Here is a 15746-nt window from a genome sequence, read left to right as displayed (position 1 = left end):
GCGATAGTTATTTTGATGATGTAAGACTGAATTTGATGAATACATTGTTGCTTATTTTGATTTTGTCCATGAATTTGATTCATAGTGATAGAGGTCAGTCGTCGACTGAACCGAAATGGATTCGACGTTAACTCTTTCGGCATTATATTGAAACTCTTTCGGATTTTGTCCATGTTTCACTTAATTGATATTGGTTATCAGCTGACTGAACTCATCTCAGTCGACTGAATCAGAAATGCAGTCGACTGAACTTCATTTCTGTCGATTACTTCTGCCATTCTGCAACTTGGACTCGACTAATTTTTAATTACAGTCGACTGACCCAGACCAGAAGCAAACTGGACTCGACTGGACTTTCGTTCCAGTCGACTGAGATGGTAAACCTGTGCCACAGAACCAACTACAGTCGACTGGGATTTAACGCCAGTCGAATGACCCCGAACAGAAATGAATTTGACTCGACTATAATATAATACCAGTCGACTGACCTATATAGCATGTTCGCCAAAAACCTCATCCTAGTCGACTGCATTGTAAATACAGTCGACTGAAATGGAACAGAGGCGAAACGAACTCGACTAGAGTTCCATTACAGTCGATTGAGCTATGTTGAGTCGACTCGCATCTTCTAATCAGTCGACTGATGTAGTAAGATCGATCACGTGATCGATTAAATATCGTAACTTGTTTTCTCATTAAACCCTATAATCGATCAATCGATCACTTGATCGATTACACTAGTTAATAATCGATCAAGCAATCGATTACGACTGATGTTCGCCAAAAATCTCATCCTAGTTGATTGCATTGTAAATACAGTCGATTGAAATGGAACAGAGGCGAAACGGACTCGACTGGAGTTCCATTACAGTCGACTGAGTTATGTTGAGTCGACTGGCATCTTCTAATCAGTCGACTGATGTGGTAAGATCGATTATGTGATCGATTAAATGTCGTAACTTATTTTCTCATTAAACCATGTAATTGATCACTTGATCGATTACACTTGTTAATAATCGATCAAGCAATCGATTATTATGGGTTCTCACATCTGTTCATAATCGATTACACTTGTTCTTAATCGATGAAAGTCATTATTTCCATTTTTTTAAACAAAAATAAAAATAATATATATATATATATAATTTAATTATATATAATTATAATTTAATTATTAAAATTAATAATTGTAATTAAAAATGCAAATCGTAATATATATTATACAATTACCCTTTTGTCTTTTACATATAAGGGTAAAATGGGAATTTTGACTGATTCTCATTCCATAATTTAAGCCAAACCAAACAACATTAATGGGAATAATACCCATTCCAGTATCTATACCAAACACCAAAAATCCGGTAATCATTCCCATTGCCATTAACCCCTCAATCATTACCATTACCATTCCCATTACCGAATGTATACCAAGCGCCTCCTTAATCAGAATATCTCCATTGGTACAAGGATCAGGCACCTTTTCTCTCCTTCTTCTCTCCCATTGGTACAGGGATCATGGGCCTAAAGAGCAAACCAGCCATTTATTGTGGACATATTTCGGGATTAGGTGCAGTTTTAACACAACATGATCGAGTAGTGGCCTATGCTTCTCGGCAACTGAAATACCATGAGAAGAATTATCCGGTACATGATTTAGAATTGGTGGCTATCATCTTTGCACTTAAGATTTGGAGACATTATCTCTATGATATTACCTTCGAGATATTCATAGATCACAAGAGCTTTAAGTATTTGTTTACGCAGAAAGAGTTAAACCTTAGACAAAGAAGGTGGATGAAGTTTCTGAAAGACTATGACTGCACTATCAACTATCATCCCGGAAAAGCTAATGTAGTAGCAGATGCGTTGAGCAGAAAGTCCAGAGGAATATTGGCATGTCACGAAGTGGCAGTTACTGAGATAGTCAGACAATTTTCGGAGTTAGATTTGAAAGAGGTAGGGCAAACACAGCATGGTATATTGGTCTCCTTGATTGCACAATCTCCATTAGTTGAACAGATCAAGGAAAGTTAGGCGGAAGATCAGTATCTCCAATTGATCGCTAGTGAGTTGGAGTTTCACGATCACGGTCTAAAAAAACCGATTCGATTAGTTAAATAAGGAAGTTAGGGTATTTGTTTTGAGGTCCACTCGTTTTTCCCCCTTCGTGCGCACAACACTCATGCCGCCTCCTCGCGATACCGCCGCCGACCTTTTCTCCCCTTCTTCACTCCCATTTCTCTCTTCTCCTTCTCCTCTCCAAGTAGCAACCTACCGGCTCCCTCCCTTTGGTTTTCCCTATTCTCCATCAGGGAATTACAAGGTCTGCTGTTCCTTCGCATTTTGTTACCGGAGAAGCCAAGGCGAGCTTGAAAGCTGATCTCGATCTCCATCTTTGGGTCTTGCCACCCGATCTCGTCGATCGTTGAAGAGGTTTATCTGATTTCGCAGCTCTTCTGCCACTTTCCTTTTATTTCCTCGCTCAATTGATTCTCCTTTATTTTCTGTTTCTTCTCGCGCAAGCAAGAAAACGACACCGCCATACAAACACCGAGGGCCGCCTCATTCTTTTCGAGTCCATCTAAGGTTCGTCTCTTTCGGTAGATCAATATCATAGCTGGTAACTATCTTTGATCTCTTCTTCGTTTTCTCATTAGATTGAATTTTTTTAATTACATTTGATCGACGCTCAATTCTGTTTATCTCTGATCAAATTATTGGATGTGACAAGAGCAGAGCTTGCTCTCTTGATTTTGTATTTGAATAAAGCTAAAGCAAGAGATAAGATCATGATCTCTTTTGCAATTTAGTTTGTTAATGATCTCCATGCTCTTATAACCAAGAGCTTGCTCTCTTGGTTACATTCTCAATATGTATTTTCTCGACTTGGTCTAAACCAACTCAAATCAAATCAAATCTATTCATTATTTTAGGTATCACTATAAAATTTACAAGTACGGATAAGTATCAACCAGATATAATATCAATAATATGAGAAATAAAAGATCAAGCAATACAATGACATGTATCAACAGCAGAGTAAAAGAGAATATCTATTTAAATTTTTGAAAACACCCTTTTCCATTTTAATTATCCCAGATGAATCCATGTGTGAACAGAAAATTACTCAATTAATTACCCTTTAGTGATTTAATTATTTTAACCCTATTTTGATATTTTAAAGATCATTTTAATTCCCTTTTGAAAATAATTATAAACTATATAAATATATATCCATTTAATGTATCTATTCATGCACAGGGAAATATATGAGTCTAAGGAAGAATGTACCCACTTTCTGTTTACCAAGCTCCGAGTGTTAGCAGATCAGTGTGCTCCACTCGAACTAGTATCTATATATAATATTAAAATAATTTAAATAATTAAAATATTATTCAATAAAAATAATAATATGAAATCTAAACCTTATGATCCACCCTAAGTCAAATAGTCATTTTTAATTTCGCTTCCCTATAATATTCCACATTCCTAATTGAACCCTTCGCCATAATCTAATTATCTACACATCGATTAACAAAAATATACCTTCTACAAGTGGTTGTGGTTGCCGGAAAGAAGGCTTTAGGATGTGGTTGCCCAATCAACGGTATTGATTGCTCCAAGATTCAATTGCAACAGGGGTCTGGATACGAATAGAAATCCGAAGCAACGGCTAAGGGGGTTCGCTACTCTGAAAAGGACCCGAACCGACTACTGCTCGATCGCTGCCCAAAAAGAGGGGCGGAAGGGGTCGTCGCCGGCTGGAACAGGGCAGCAATTAACAAGGAGGAACAAAAGGTTACTTAGGAAGAGAAAACGCGACTAGAGGCAATGATCGCGTGGGAAGAAGGTGTCGGCGCGATCGCGGACAGCAACAGCGGCGTCGCGACTTGGAGATGTCGCGGCTCACGGCGGAAGGGCGTCGGCGATCGCAGGCGCGACAGGCGGCGAAGGTGACGTTGGTAGGCGATGAACGCGACGTCTACAGTGGCATCGCAAGCAGCGAAGCAGAAGGGGCAGTCGCGTGGGAGAGGCGGTGGCATAGGGTTGGCTCCGCTTTTAACTCGTGCCCTTGCGATTTCATCGCGAGGAAGGCGGAGACCACGTTCCTCGCGACTTCGTCGCGTTTTTTTTTAACATCGATTCTAACAGACCTAGCTCCAATTCAAACAATGAGCAACAGATCCAACCAAAATATAATCAAAATCATTGTAGGTAAATAATTACACTATATATATATTTATTCCTCCCCCCCTTTTTTCTTTATTTTGGTCTTTTTTCTTTTAATTAACTTTTCATTTTAACTAATTAACTTTAACTCGAAATTTTTTCTTTAAATAAATCTGCTTTCCTAAAAATGTCAGAAACAGTTCCTGTTGGTTGAGCACCTTTTTCAAGGAAATATAGAATAGCAGGAACGTTTGAATAAGTTTGATTATTTATCGGATCATAAAAACCCACTTTTCGAAGATCTCTCCCTTCTCGTCGGGATCGAACATCAATTGCAACGATTCGATAGATGGCTCATTGGGATAGATGCACATAAACAATCTCCCCCAGAAACGTATAAGAGGTTTTATCCTCATACGGCTCGAACTCGAGAAAAAAATTTTTCATTCGTACTCATAACTCAAGTTGGGTAATTCTGACATAGTCCCAGGGGAATCCTTAAACATTTATTGAGCCGTCTCTAACCTCTTTTGTTTGTCTCATCCCGAGTCAATTATTCTGATCCCTTTCTTGAGACAATTGAAAATAGTGTTTCCTTGTTCCGGAATCCTTTATCTTTCCTTTGTAAAATCATTGGATTTAGACATTACTTCGGTGATCCTTACTCCTTTTCAAAAGGGCAGCAACATACCTTTTGTTTTTTGTTATTTTTTTCTATATAAATGGAATACCCATAGAAATAGAATACGAAGAATTGATTTCCTAGGATACACCTTTTTATCGAAAAAAAACTTTTTTTTTTAACTTGTTTCAAGTTTAAACCTTTCGATTTTTTTTATTTTATATTGATATTGAAGATATATTTACAAAGTTGATCTAACTTATTGATTGATTAGCACTAACCCTAGATTCTTCCCCTTGATAAATAAATCAATCTTTTCTACTCGAGCTCCATCACGTACTATCAATCTAAGACAAATTAGATTCCTAATGGAACAGAACAAATTATGTCGAGACAAGAGCATCTTCATTTTTATGGAAAATGGTGGATGTAAAAATCCACAGCCGATCATGTCCTTCAAGTCGCACGTTGCTTTCTACCACATCGTTTCAAACGAAGTTTTACCATAACATTCCTCTAATAAAAAAAAATAAAATTCAATTGAATTTCAAACCACGATGAAATATATTTAACCTTAAATATATTTCATTTAATATGTGTAATTATGAATAGTCATTGGCTCAACAAGCAGTATATAATAGTCCATACTTTCTACCTATGGATAGTTTCTACCTATGGATAGAAAAGTATTCTATATACTTTTTGTAAATCTGGGATAAGGATAAAGTTCAGTAAGGATCAAATTTATTTACCTCGATATTCTATCATATGAATAAAACATATTTATAAAAAAAAAATACATTCTAAGAATTCAGAACAACTTTTTGTTCTCTTAAAGATTTTTTGTTTTATGTGGGATTTTTATGTGGGATACAGTGTGATCCTATCTATCAGAAACAGAAGATAGGATCTGGGACGGAAGGATTCGAACCTCCGAGTAACGGGACCAAAACCCGCTGCCTTACCGCTTGGCCACGCCCCATTTTTATCCTTTGGCACTAGTAAAGACTACTAGTCTTATTAGTTATTGGTCAACCCCCCCCCCCCCCCCCCCAAAAAAAAATACCCCCAAAAGTACATTACATAATACGTAATACATAATAAATACATATGAAAAATAAATACATATTAAATACATATGTAGCATATTTTTGTTGCTAGGATTTAAGACATATAAATTATATATATAATGTAAAAAATTCATTGATCATTACATAGAATTCAATTAAGATAATGTATGAAAGTAGAATTCCTTTCTTTTTCATTTTTCCCTTATAAAAATAATTCAATCAAAATAAAATTATCTAATACACAAGAACGAAATGTTTGTTATGCTTAATATCTTTAGCTTAATCTGTATCTGTCTTAATTCTGTCCTTTATTCGAACAGTTTTTTCTTTGCCAAATTGCCCGAAGCTTATGCGGTTTTCAATCCAATCGTAGATGTTATGCCTGTTATACCTCTTTTCTTTTTTCTATTAGCTTTTGTTTGGCAAGCTGCTGTAAGTTTTCGATGAAATTTTTAATACTTTGCCAAATAGACTCATTTTGCCAAATCCAAATCGATTCATGATTTATTCGATAATAAAATTCGAAAAATGAATAAGATCGACTAAGTATTACATTCTTATTATAAAATAAACCCTCGATTCAAAAATTTCAATTATTGTATATTAATATTAAATAACCGCAAAGATGAATTTGGATCAGCTTATTTACTCGTTCTCACCTTTCAGTGAGCAAAGAGTTTACTGGGTCTAGGTCCCGTACAATACCTAAATGTCGATATGACAAGAAGTTTTTTGTAAGTTGTAAGTAAGAAAGAAAAATCTTATTACATACAATACAAAGAAATTCGTAAAAATTACTTTCTTTTCCAAAATTGAATTTTTTGCAGGGGGTCGTGTAAAATTAAACAAACAAATTAAACAAAATAGTATATGTGTTGAAAAGAAAAAATAGGTAATCTATTCCCTTTTTCGAAAATAAGATTATTTTGGAGGTTGTGTAATGCTTAGTCTTAAACTCTTTGTTTACACAGTAGTGATATTCTTTGTTTCTCTCTTCATCTTCGGATTCTTATCTAATGATCCAGGACGTAATCCTGGACGTGAGGAATAATTTTTTTTTCTAAACTTTTCTTATTATTTTATCTATTCTATAAATTTACCTATGATAAATTCAAGGAATTTAAATTCCTTTTGAAAGTTCGAAATCGAAAGTATCAAGCAGGTCGAGTAATCAGAGCGAGCGGAGAAAGAGGGATTCGAACCCTCGGTACGAATAATTCGTACAACGGATTAGCAATCCGACGCTTTAGTCCACTCAGCCATCTCTCCAAACTCTAAACGGAAAAGAAAATCGAAATAATTTAAATTAAAGAAATTACGGAGAATTCAATATTTTCTTTATTTTATTTTCATATTTCATATATTATGAATATATTATGAATTAATATATTAATATATATTACTATTACATATATATTAATATAATATTATATTATAAATTATTATTTTATAATTAAATAAAATGCAATTATAAAATTTTATATTAGGAATTTCCTATTTTTCATTAATATAAAATAAGTAAGTTCAGAGTAAATAAAGAACGAATTTGATCAGGAATTACATTTAGATAATGATTCGAAACAAGTATCTACAATACAATAGAAAGAATACCTTACTTCTTTGATTTTGTACGAAAGATTTATTCCCCCGGCCGAGGCCGGGTCTTAGTTAAGTACCGGCCAGGCCAGTACGTACCTCTTTTTGTCTAGCTTCAATGACCCCTTCAATCCGAAAATACTAGCAATCCAACAAAACAAGGATATATATAGTCTTATTGAAATTTATGTATGTTATTTTAAAAATTCGAAAATTTTAAAAGCTTTGTGCCCTTTACCCTTTTAAGTCCCTGGCTAACAGGACTAAATATGCGTCAACACCATAATTTGGATCCTATCTTGATTGCGTCTCACTCCTTTGTTCGACAAATAATCCATTTATATACAATAATGTATATGTAGCGGGTATAGTTTAGTGGTAAAAGTGTGATTCGTTCTATTAAAAACTTAAATAGTTAAGGGAAGGGGTATCTCCGTTTTTTTCATACTCCGATCAAAAACTTTATTTCTTAAAAAGGTTTAATCCTTTACCTCTCAATAGCATATTTGAGGAAGAACATACATTCTCACGATTTGTATCCAAAGTCCTATTAGAAATTCATTTTTATTTATTAAAAATAAAAATGGATTATGTAGTCGTGAAACATAATTTTTTTGAACTGGATCCAGTCTTCCAATCGAATAAGTATGACTAAGGATCCATGGATGAAGATACAAAAGTTTAGTTCCAATCGTAACTAGATCTTCTATTTTGGTGTTGTAAAAGGGAAATTGAAGCCAAACAAGCTGGAAGAGAGTGGTTTTGGTTTACTAGAACCATCCGCATCGCATATTGTTTCAGCTCGGTGGAAACGAAATTCTTTTCCTCAGGATCCTGCCAGTAAAAATAGAGAACGAAGTAACTAGACTAGACGGATTTCATATAATCCCTCTCCTCTAGAGGGATCATCTAGTAAGCAAATAGTTTTGGATACATTCAAACAGAAAGGCTGACATAGATGTTATGGATGTAATTCTTTCTCTATGAATACATCAATCTTCCATAAAGGAGCCGAATGAAATAAAAATTTCATGTTCAGTTTTGAATTAGAGACGTTAAAAATAATCAACCAACGTCGACTATAACCCCTAGCCTTCCAAGCTAACGATGCGGGTTCGATTCCCGCTACCCGCTACATATTATGTATTATAAATACATGCACCATCAATTTAGATATACATCCTTTTTTCTATAAAGGATTTTCCCGGTAATATCTTTTATATGAACTAAGAATACAAAAGAAGAAAATAGGAATGAAAAGCGTCCATTGTCTAATGGATAGGACAGAGGTCTTCTAAACCTTTAGTATAGGTTCAAATCCTATTGGACGCAATTTATTTACATCCATTTTTAAAATGGCTATACCAAGAAACCTTTTTTGAATCATTCGAATTAGAACTATTTCTCAACGATTATTATTCTTGTACTAAGAATAGAAAAAAGTGAGAAATTTATGTTTGTTCTTGAAGTAAAAACAGTTCGATCTGTTGCTGAATAACTTCCTTCAAAAGTGATTCCGCTTCCTCGGTGAATGTCTTGGTAGAAGATATAATTTCTTTAAATTGAGGTTTATTCTTTTTTAAGTAGTTGCGTAACTGACCGAGAAATTTCTTTACCTGTCCAAGTTCTATCGAATCTAGATATCCATTCGCTCCGGTATAAATAGTAGCTATCTGTTCTTCCACCGCGAGAGGGTCTGATTGGGATTGTTTAAGCAACTCGCGTAATCGTTGACCTCTTGCCAATTGATTCTGAGTAGTTTTATCGAGATCAGAAGCAAATTGTGCAAAGGCTTCTAATTCCACAAATTGTGCTAGTTCCAATTTTAATTTGCCGGCTACTTGTTTCATGGCTTTAATTTGAGCTGCGGATCCAACTCTGGAAACAGAAATACCGACATTAATAGCAGGTCGGATTCCGGCATTGAATAGATCGGCGGATAAGAATATTTGTCCATCTGTAATGGAAATTACATTAGTAGGAATATAAGCTGAAACGTCTCCAGATTGAGTCTCAACTATCGGTAAAGCAGTCATACTTCCTTCACCTAGACTAGAACTTGATTTAGCGGCTCTTTCCAAAAGTCGTGAATGCAAATAAAAAACATCTCCTGGATAAGCTTCACGACCGGGAGGTCTTCTTAATAGAAGAGACATTTGGCGATAAGCTTGTGCCTGTTTGGAGAGATCATCATAAATTATTAAAGTATGTCGTTCACGATACATAAAATATTCAGCCAGAGCCGCTCCCGTATAAGGAGCGAGGTACTGTAATGTAGCAGGTGAATCCGCCGTTTCGGCTACCACAATAGTGTATTCCATCGCCCCTCTTTCCTGGAAAGTAGTCACTACCTGAGCCACAGAAGATGCTTTTTGACCAATAGCTACATAAACACATATTACATTTTGGCCTTTTTGATTGAGAATTGTATCTGTGGCTACTGCTGTTTTGCCGGTCTGTCTGTCCCCAATAATTAATTCTCGCTGACCGCGTCCTATAGGGATCATAGAATCAATAGCAATAAGCCCCGTTTGAAGAGGCTCATATACAGAACGTCTCGAAATAATACCTGGGGCAGGAGATTCAATTAACCGAGATTCAGAAGCTGAAATTTCACCTCTCCCATCAATAGGTTTAGCCAGAGCATTTATAACACGACCCAAGTAACCCTCACTCACGGGTATCTGAGCAATTCGTCCTGTTGCTTTTACGGAACTTCCCTCTTGTATCATCAAACCATCACCCATTAATACAACGCCAACATTATTTGATTCCAAATTCAGAGCAATGCCTATTGTACCCTCTTCAAACTCTACTAATTCACCTGCCATTACTTCATCAAGACCATGAATACGAGCAATTCCGTCGCCTACTTGAAGTACGGTACCGGTATTCACAATCTTTACTTCTCTAGTATATTGTTCAATACGTTCACGGATAATATTACTAATTTCGTCGGCTCGAAGGGTTACCATTAGCGTTTCTTTATTCTTTTTAGGAAGGAAAAAAATAATGCCTAAATTATAAACTAAGGCTAATCCGTTATTTTTTGCATGGCTCCGAGAATGCGAATATTAGCACGGATCATACGGAAATGTAACTCACTATTCAAGCAACTATTCAAAGTTCCTAGAGCTCCTTGTAAGGCTTGTTGGAAAACTCGTTGTCGGACCTGATTAATCGCTTTTTCTTGTTCAAAATGAAGCGTTTCATTTTTGTAATTTTCTAATTGTTCCAAACTATCACTAGTGGCATTAATCAAATTTACTTTTTCTCGTTCTATTTCAGAGTATCCATTCATTCGATACTCATCTGCTTCTATTTCCACTTTACGTAAGCGAGTCCGGACTCTTTCGAGCTGCTCAACGGCCCCTTTACGTAATTCTTCCGAATTTAGAATAGTACTTAAAATCCTCTGTTTTCGATTATCTAATAAATCATTTAATGAAAGTAGATTATCTTACCATTAATTTCACAACTTCCATGATCTCTTCCCGAACCAAACATGAATCTTTCGATTCATTTGGCTCTCACGCTCAATTATTTATTTATGGTATGAGTATTCCCATAGCTTTTTTAATGTAATGAGCCTACCTTCTCTTTTCTGTTTGTAGTTAAACATATCAAAACTTATAAAATAAAAAAACCAGAATATTAGGAAGACTCTTCCGACTAGACCAGATCAAAATCTAAAATTGTCAGCAAAGTTGTTTTTTTATTTGTACTTTTTTTTTTCATTTTTTTTTTTTTGAATGAAAAAAGGAAATATGATTATAAAAATTAAAATAATAATAATTATATTATATTTTTGTTTTTGTTTCTTCAAGTCCAAAAATTCCTCTTTTTTATACATAGGTCGTCGATTCGGCATTAGATAAAAAAAGCAAACAAAGTTCCTTTTTTTATCTCGTAAATAGTTTAAATTTATTTATTGATATGAGTGTTATATATCAAAATCAAATAAATTACCAATTTTTTTGAACTATTTGATTTGGTTACTAACGTAGTGGTAGAAAGAATACCATGTTTTGTCCGGACTTTAAACAATTTAGCTTTAACCATGTTAAAGGTCTCGCATTATTGGTTGATAGAGAATCAAAGTAAAGTGGATTTACCAATAAATCACGAAATGCTATGGTTCTTGCATATAATTTCTTAATTTATTCAGAAGAAATTCGTCGAGATCGTGCACTTTTTTACTATTTCCCCTATCCCTTATAAATACCATAAGTGCAGATGGATGGATCCATCCTATTCTTGAAATAAACAACTCGCACACACTCCCTTTCCAAAATAAATCAATACACCAAGCACTACACTTAGATTTATTGGATTTGTTGCTAAAATATCGGTATTAAACCCGAAACTTCCGGCATATGGCCAGTGGCCCAAGTAAACGAAAGAATCAATTACATTTTTCATATTATCCTCTCTTTTCTTTTGGATAGGACTAACAAAGAACAGAGTTCTTTTTGTATCACTCCGATCGCCCCTTTTTTTTGATCGATTTCTTTTTTTTTCCACTTTATTTATTTAATGAGAATAAAAGAAATCTAGTAATTTCATTTGTTTTGTTTAAATTTTTTACATTTTAAAAAATTTTCTAATAAGATACTTTACTTAGACTTTAGACTTAGGTTTTAGATCTGATATCAATTGAAAAATATTTCATTTGTTGAAACACTTCCAAACAATGAAAATAAAAAAGTTTTCTATTGTACTAAGCTAAAGACAGAAAGGAAGAAAGCAAGTGAATGCGGTAATTCCTCATCTTCAAATCAACCCTTCCTAGGTATTGTCTTAATAAATAAGTAATTTTTTAGTAACGTGTTAATATAATTCTAAGAAGCAAAGGAAAATTCCAAGTTAATAGTTAATAAGAAAAAAGTCTCTAAGGTACTTTTTTATATTTTGAGGATTAAACAAAAGGATTCGCAAATAAAAGTGCTAATGCCACAACCAGTCCGTAAATTGTTAAAGCTTCCATAAAAGCTAGACTAAGCAATAAAGTACCTCGTATTTTACCCTCTGCTTCCGGTTGTCTCGCAATACCTTCTACAGCTTGGCCTGCAGCAGTACCTTGACCAACTCCAGGTCCAATAGAAGCAAGCCCCACGGCCAATCCAGCAGCAATAACGGAAGCGGCAGAAATCAGTGGATTCATGGTAAGTTCCTCACACAAAACAAAAAAGAAGAAATGGTTAATGATACAATCAACCAATCAATTATGACTTTTTTAATTAAGATCCAGCGGTCAAAGTAACTAAAAACTCCAAGTTGAAATAATAATATTAATTACTAAATTAAAAAACGGAATCGTCAGAACTATCTCGTTTTTAGTTTTTAACTATCATAGAGTTTTTGTAAATCCATATGCATACAGTTGTAACTATTGTATTTCTTTGTTTCGAACCATTCTTTCATTTAATTCTTCGTTCTTTACTACACTACACTATTGTTAAGTTTATTTATTTTTTCATTTAAAAAAAAAATTGCTAGAAGAGAAGGACTGATATTGAAATCTATCTAAATGCAGTGTGAGCTGCAATCAATATCAATCAAATTATCAAATTAATTTAATACCAAATTAATCCAATATAAATAAAAATTAATATAATAAAATATATATATTAATATGTAATAGTAATAAAAAAGTTAATATGTAATACATATTATGTAATAAAAAAGTACCAATAGATATTAATAATTAATATCTTAACTTAAATTAAAAATTAAAAATTTATTTATTAATTATTTATTTATAATTATAATAAATTATATTATTTGTAATTTGTATTGTATATTATACATATTATCAAATAAGAATAAATAAAATAATAACAAAAATTTTTAATATAAAAATATAAGAATTAAGGAATTAAGAATAATAAATAATATATAAATAAATAAATATATAATATATAAATAAGAAATATATAATAAGAAATATATAATAAGAAATATATAATGAAATATATAATGAATTGAATCTAATTTCAATTTGAATTACACCGGATAATAAATATATATATTTATTATATGTTGTATATTGTTCATATATAACATAACAAATATGAATAATGAGGATCCAGATTATGATTATAGGATTGGTTGTAATTAGGAAAAATAGAAATTCTAGCCTTACAATACTATAATAAATAAATGAATAAAATAAACAATACTAAAAAAAAAAAATAAATATTATATAGTTATGTAATATAGCGATATTATGGATAGACTTATCTCATATAACTAAAGAATATTTAATGTGATTCTAATATCACATATCCATTCTTTTCTTCCATAATGTAAACCATCCTAATTTTTTTTAATTGATTCTGGAATAGAATAATTCCTAGAAAAATAGACGGGGGTTTAGAGCCTATAGACATTATTACATATATTATACTCTAACTATAACCTCCCCAGCCCTTCTTTTTTTTAGAATTATGTTGGAATATTGTCTATCTTTTCTCCTACAATTCTAGATGATGGAATCATACACTATTATCTTACTCATCCAATTGGATTTAGGTTTTGTTATTGTGATCGATTTTTTGGTTGTTTGGATGTTGAGGACGGTGATCAGATTTATGGATTTTGTTAGGATTTTGGTTCTGTTGGATTTGTTCGTGGTTGGGATGTTGAGATTCCTATGTGTTGATTCTATTAGATTTTGCTTGCTATTGGGGATCGATGGAGCTAGGGTTGCATTGGGATCGATCTGTTCCAATTGTTGAAGGATTCACCGCATTAGCTGTTCAGTGAGGTGAGTTTATTGATTGTTGTGTTGTTTTTCCGATAGCTTTAGATCCGGTTGATTAAGTGTGGTATGAATTAATTGGATTTATGTGATTATTTGTGACTGAAATTAACTTGTGTTAATTGGATTTGGTTAGGTTGATTTTAAATTCGGCTGAGATTAGCTTGAGTTTAATTGGAATGAGTGCAATTGGATTATAGGTGATCTTGTTGTGTTAATAGTTTAATTGTGTTAACCATTTAATTGGAAAGGAGTGGATTAAGATAAATTAAGTAGAGGAGATAAACTATAGTATATTAGGGGATTTATTTTACTGCAAAATTAAATGTACTGTTGTATTTAGTGAGTGTTGTCTATTGCAAATTGCAGGATCTTGATTTGTTGATTTTGAATAAATAAGAAGATTATATTATGGGTTCTTTTTCTAACATTTATCATACCAAGTGGGTACTCCTGTACTTGGTCAGTACAGATCTAATTTGTAGTACATGACATATTATAGATCAATTGTTAGAAATCTTATCTTCATCCTTATTAGAGTCGATGCTTGGTACTTAATCGTTAACCAGTGATATGAACTTGTTACTATTACTACAATCTCATTTATTTATTATAATATCTATCTACGAATTTACTACTATATATGTCTGATTGACGACTTGTCCTAATTGATGTTGATTATGCCTTAAGTAATTGTAATCATTACTTTTTGACCCGAACATCATAACATATACATGATAGTAGTAGGTGTGGTTGATAATTGTTGACGATAGTTCATCACAAAGTGTGAATGACTGTCGGGTAAACTATGCAGAATTAAGTCAATACTTAACTCGTGGTCCATCGCAAAACCGAGTGTCCCTAGCCTCTCAATGTACCCGTACATCTTCAATACATGTTGTACTGCAGATGTACCTTCCTGCATTCGTGAGCGAAAGAGGAGCTTAGAGACATCGAACCGTTCGGATCTCGCCTGCTCATCGAACAACTCACGAAGATGAAAAACAATAGTATAAGCATCCATATGCTCATGCTGTTTTTGCAGGTCGGGTGACATAGAGGCTAACATGATGCAACTAGCTAATTCAGAATCAGCCAGATGTTTTTGATAGGCCAACTTTTGGTCATCAGTTGCATCATCTGCCAAGGATGTGGGAAGAAGGTCATCAAGGACATAGGCAAGTTTTTCAGTTTTGAGAACGATTCTCAAATTTCTATACCAGTCCAGGAAGTTAGGGCCAGTCAACTTATTGGTATCCAAAATCGTACGCAAATTCAAAGACGACATTCTTAAACGATTAACCTAAGAAAGAAAACAAATCGAGTATATGAGAGATGAGTTTTGAAATATATTTGTAAACAATTTACATATATAAATTATTCCCATTTATTTTACGAAATCGAGAGCCCTTACTCTGATTCGGGAGATAATTATTTATCTCCAAATGGGTTGATATCCACCATAGATAAGAATAACCTTGGAGAGAGTCCAACAAGCTATTCTTAGCTACGGTGGTAGACATCG

General features: G+C 33.6%; 1 protein-coding gene and 1 non-coding gene across 2 annotated transcripts; both read right to left on the bottom strand.

The window, feature by feature from the left end:
• Positions 1 to 7043: 7043 nt before the first annotated feature.
• TRNAS-GCU (transfer RNA serine (anticodon GCU)) lies at positions 7044 to 7131 on the bottom strand. Its single transcript has one exon. It is a non-coding gene; the product is annotated as a tRNA-Ser (tRNA).
• A 7811-nt stretch (positions 7132 to 14942) lies between these two features.
• On the bottom strand, positions 14943 to 15509 carry LOC141830571 (uncharacterized). The gene has a single exon (XM_074717976.1). The coding sequence runs from the start codon at positions 15507 to 15509 to the stop codon at positions 14943 to 14945; it is 567 nt and encodes a 188-aa protein (XP_074574077.1).
• Positions 15510 to 15746: the final 237 nt, after the last annotated feature.

This window comes from Curcuma longa, chromosome 6 (assembly GCF_044706935.1).
Source record: "Curcuma longa cultivar G26 ecotype Majalengka, Jawa Barat chromosome 6, ITB_CL_G26_1.1, whole genome shotgun sequence".
In the NCBI taxonomy this organism is placed as follows: domain Eukaryota; kingdom Viridiplantae; phylum Streptophyta; class Magnoliopsida; order Zingiberales; family Zingiberaceae; genus Curcuma; species Curcuma longa.
This window is presented reverse-complemented; position numbering and strand designations above follow the sequence as displayed.

Bases quoted from the DNA above. Each gene is read 5' to 3' on its own strand.
- LOC141830571 (XM_074717976.1), bottom strand. From the start codon at position 15,509: ATGTCGTCTTTGAATTTGCGTACGATTTTGGATACCAATAAGTTGACT.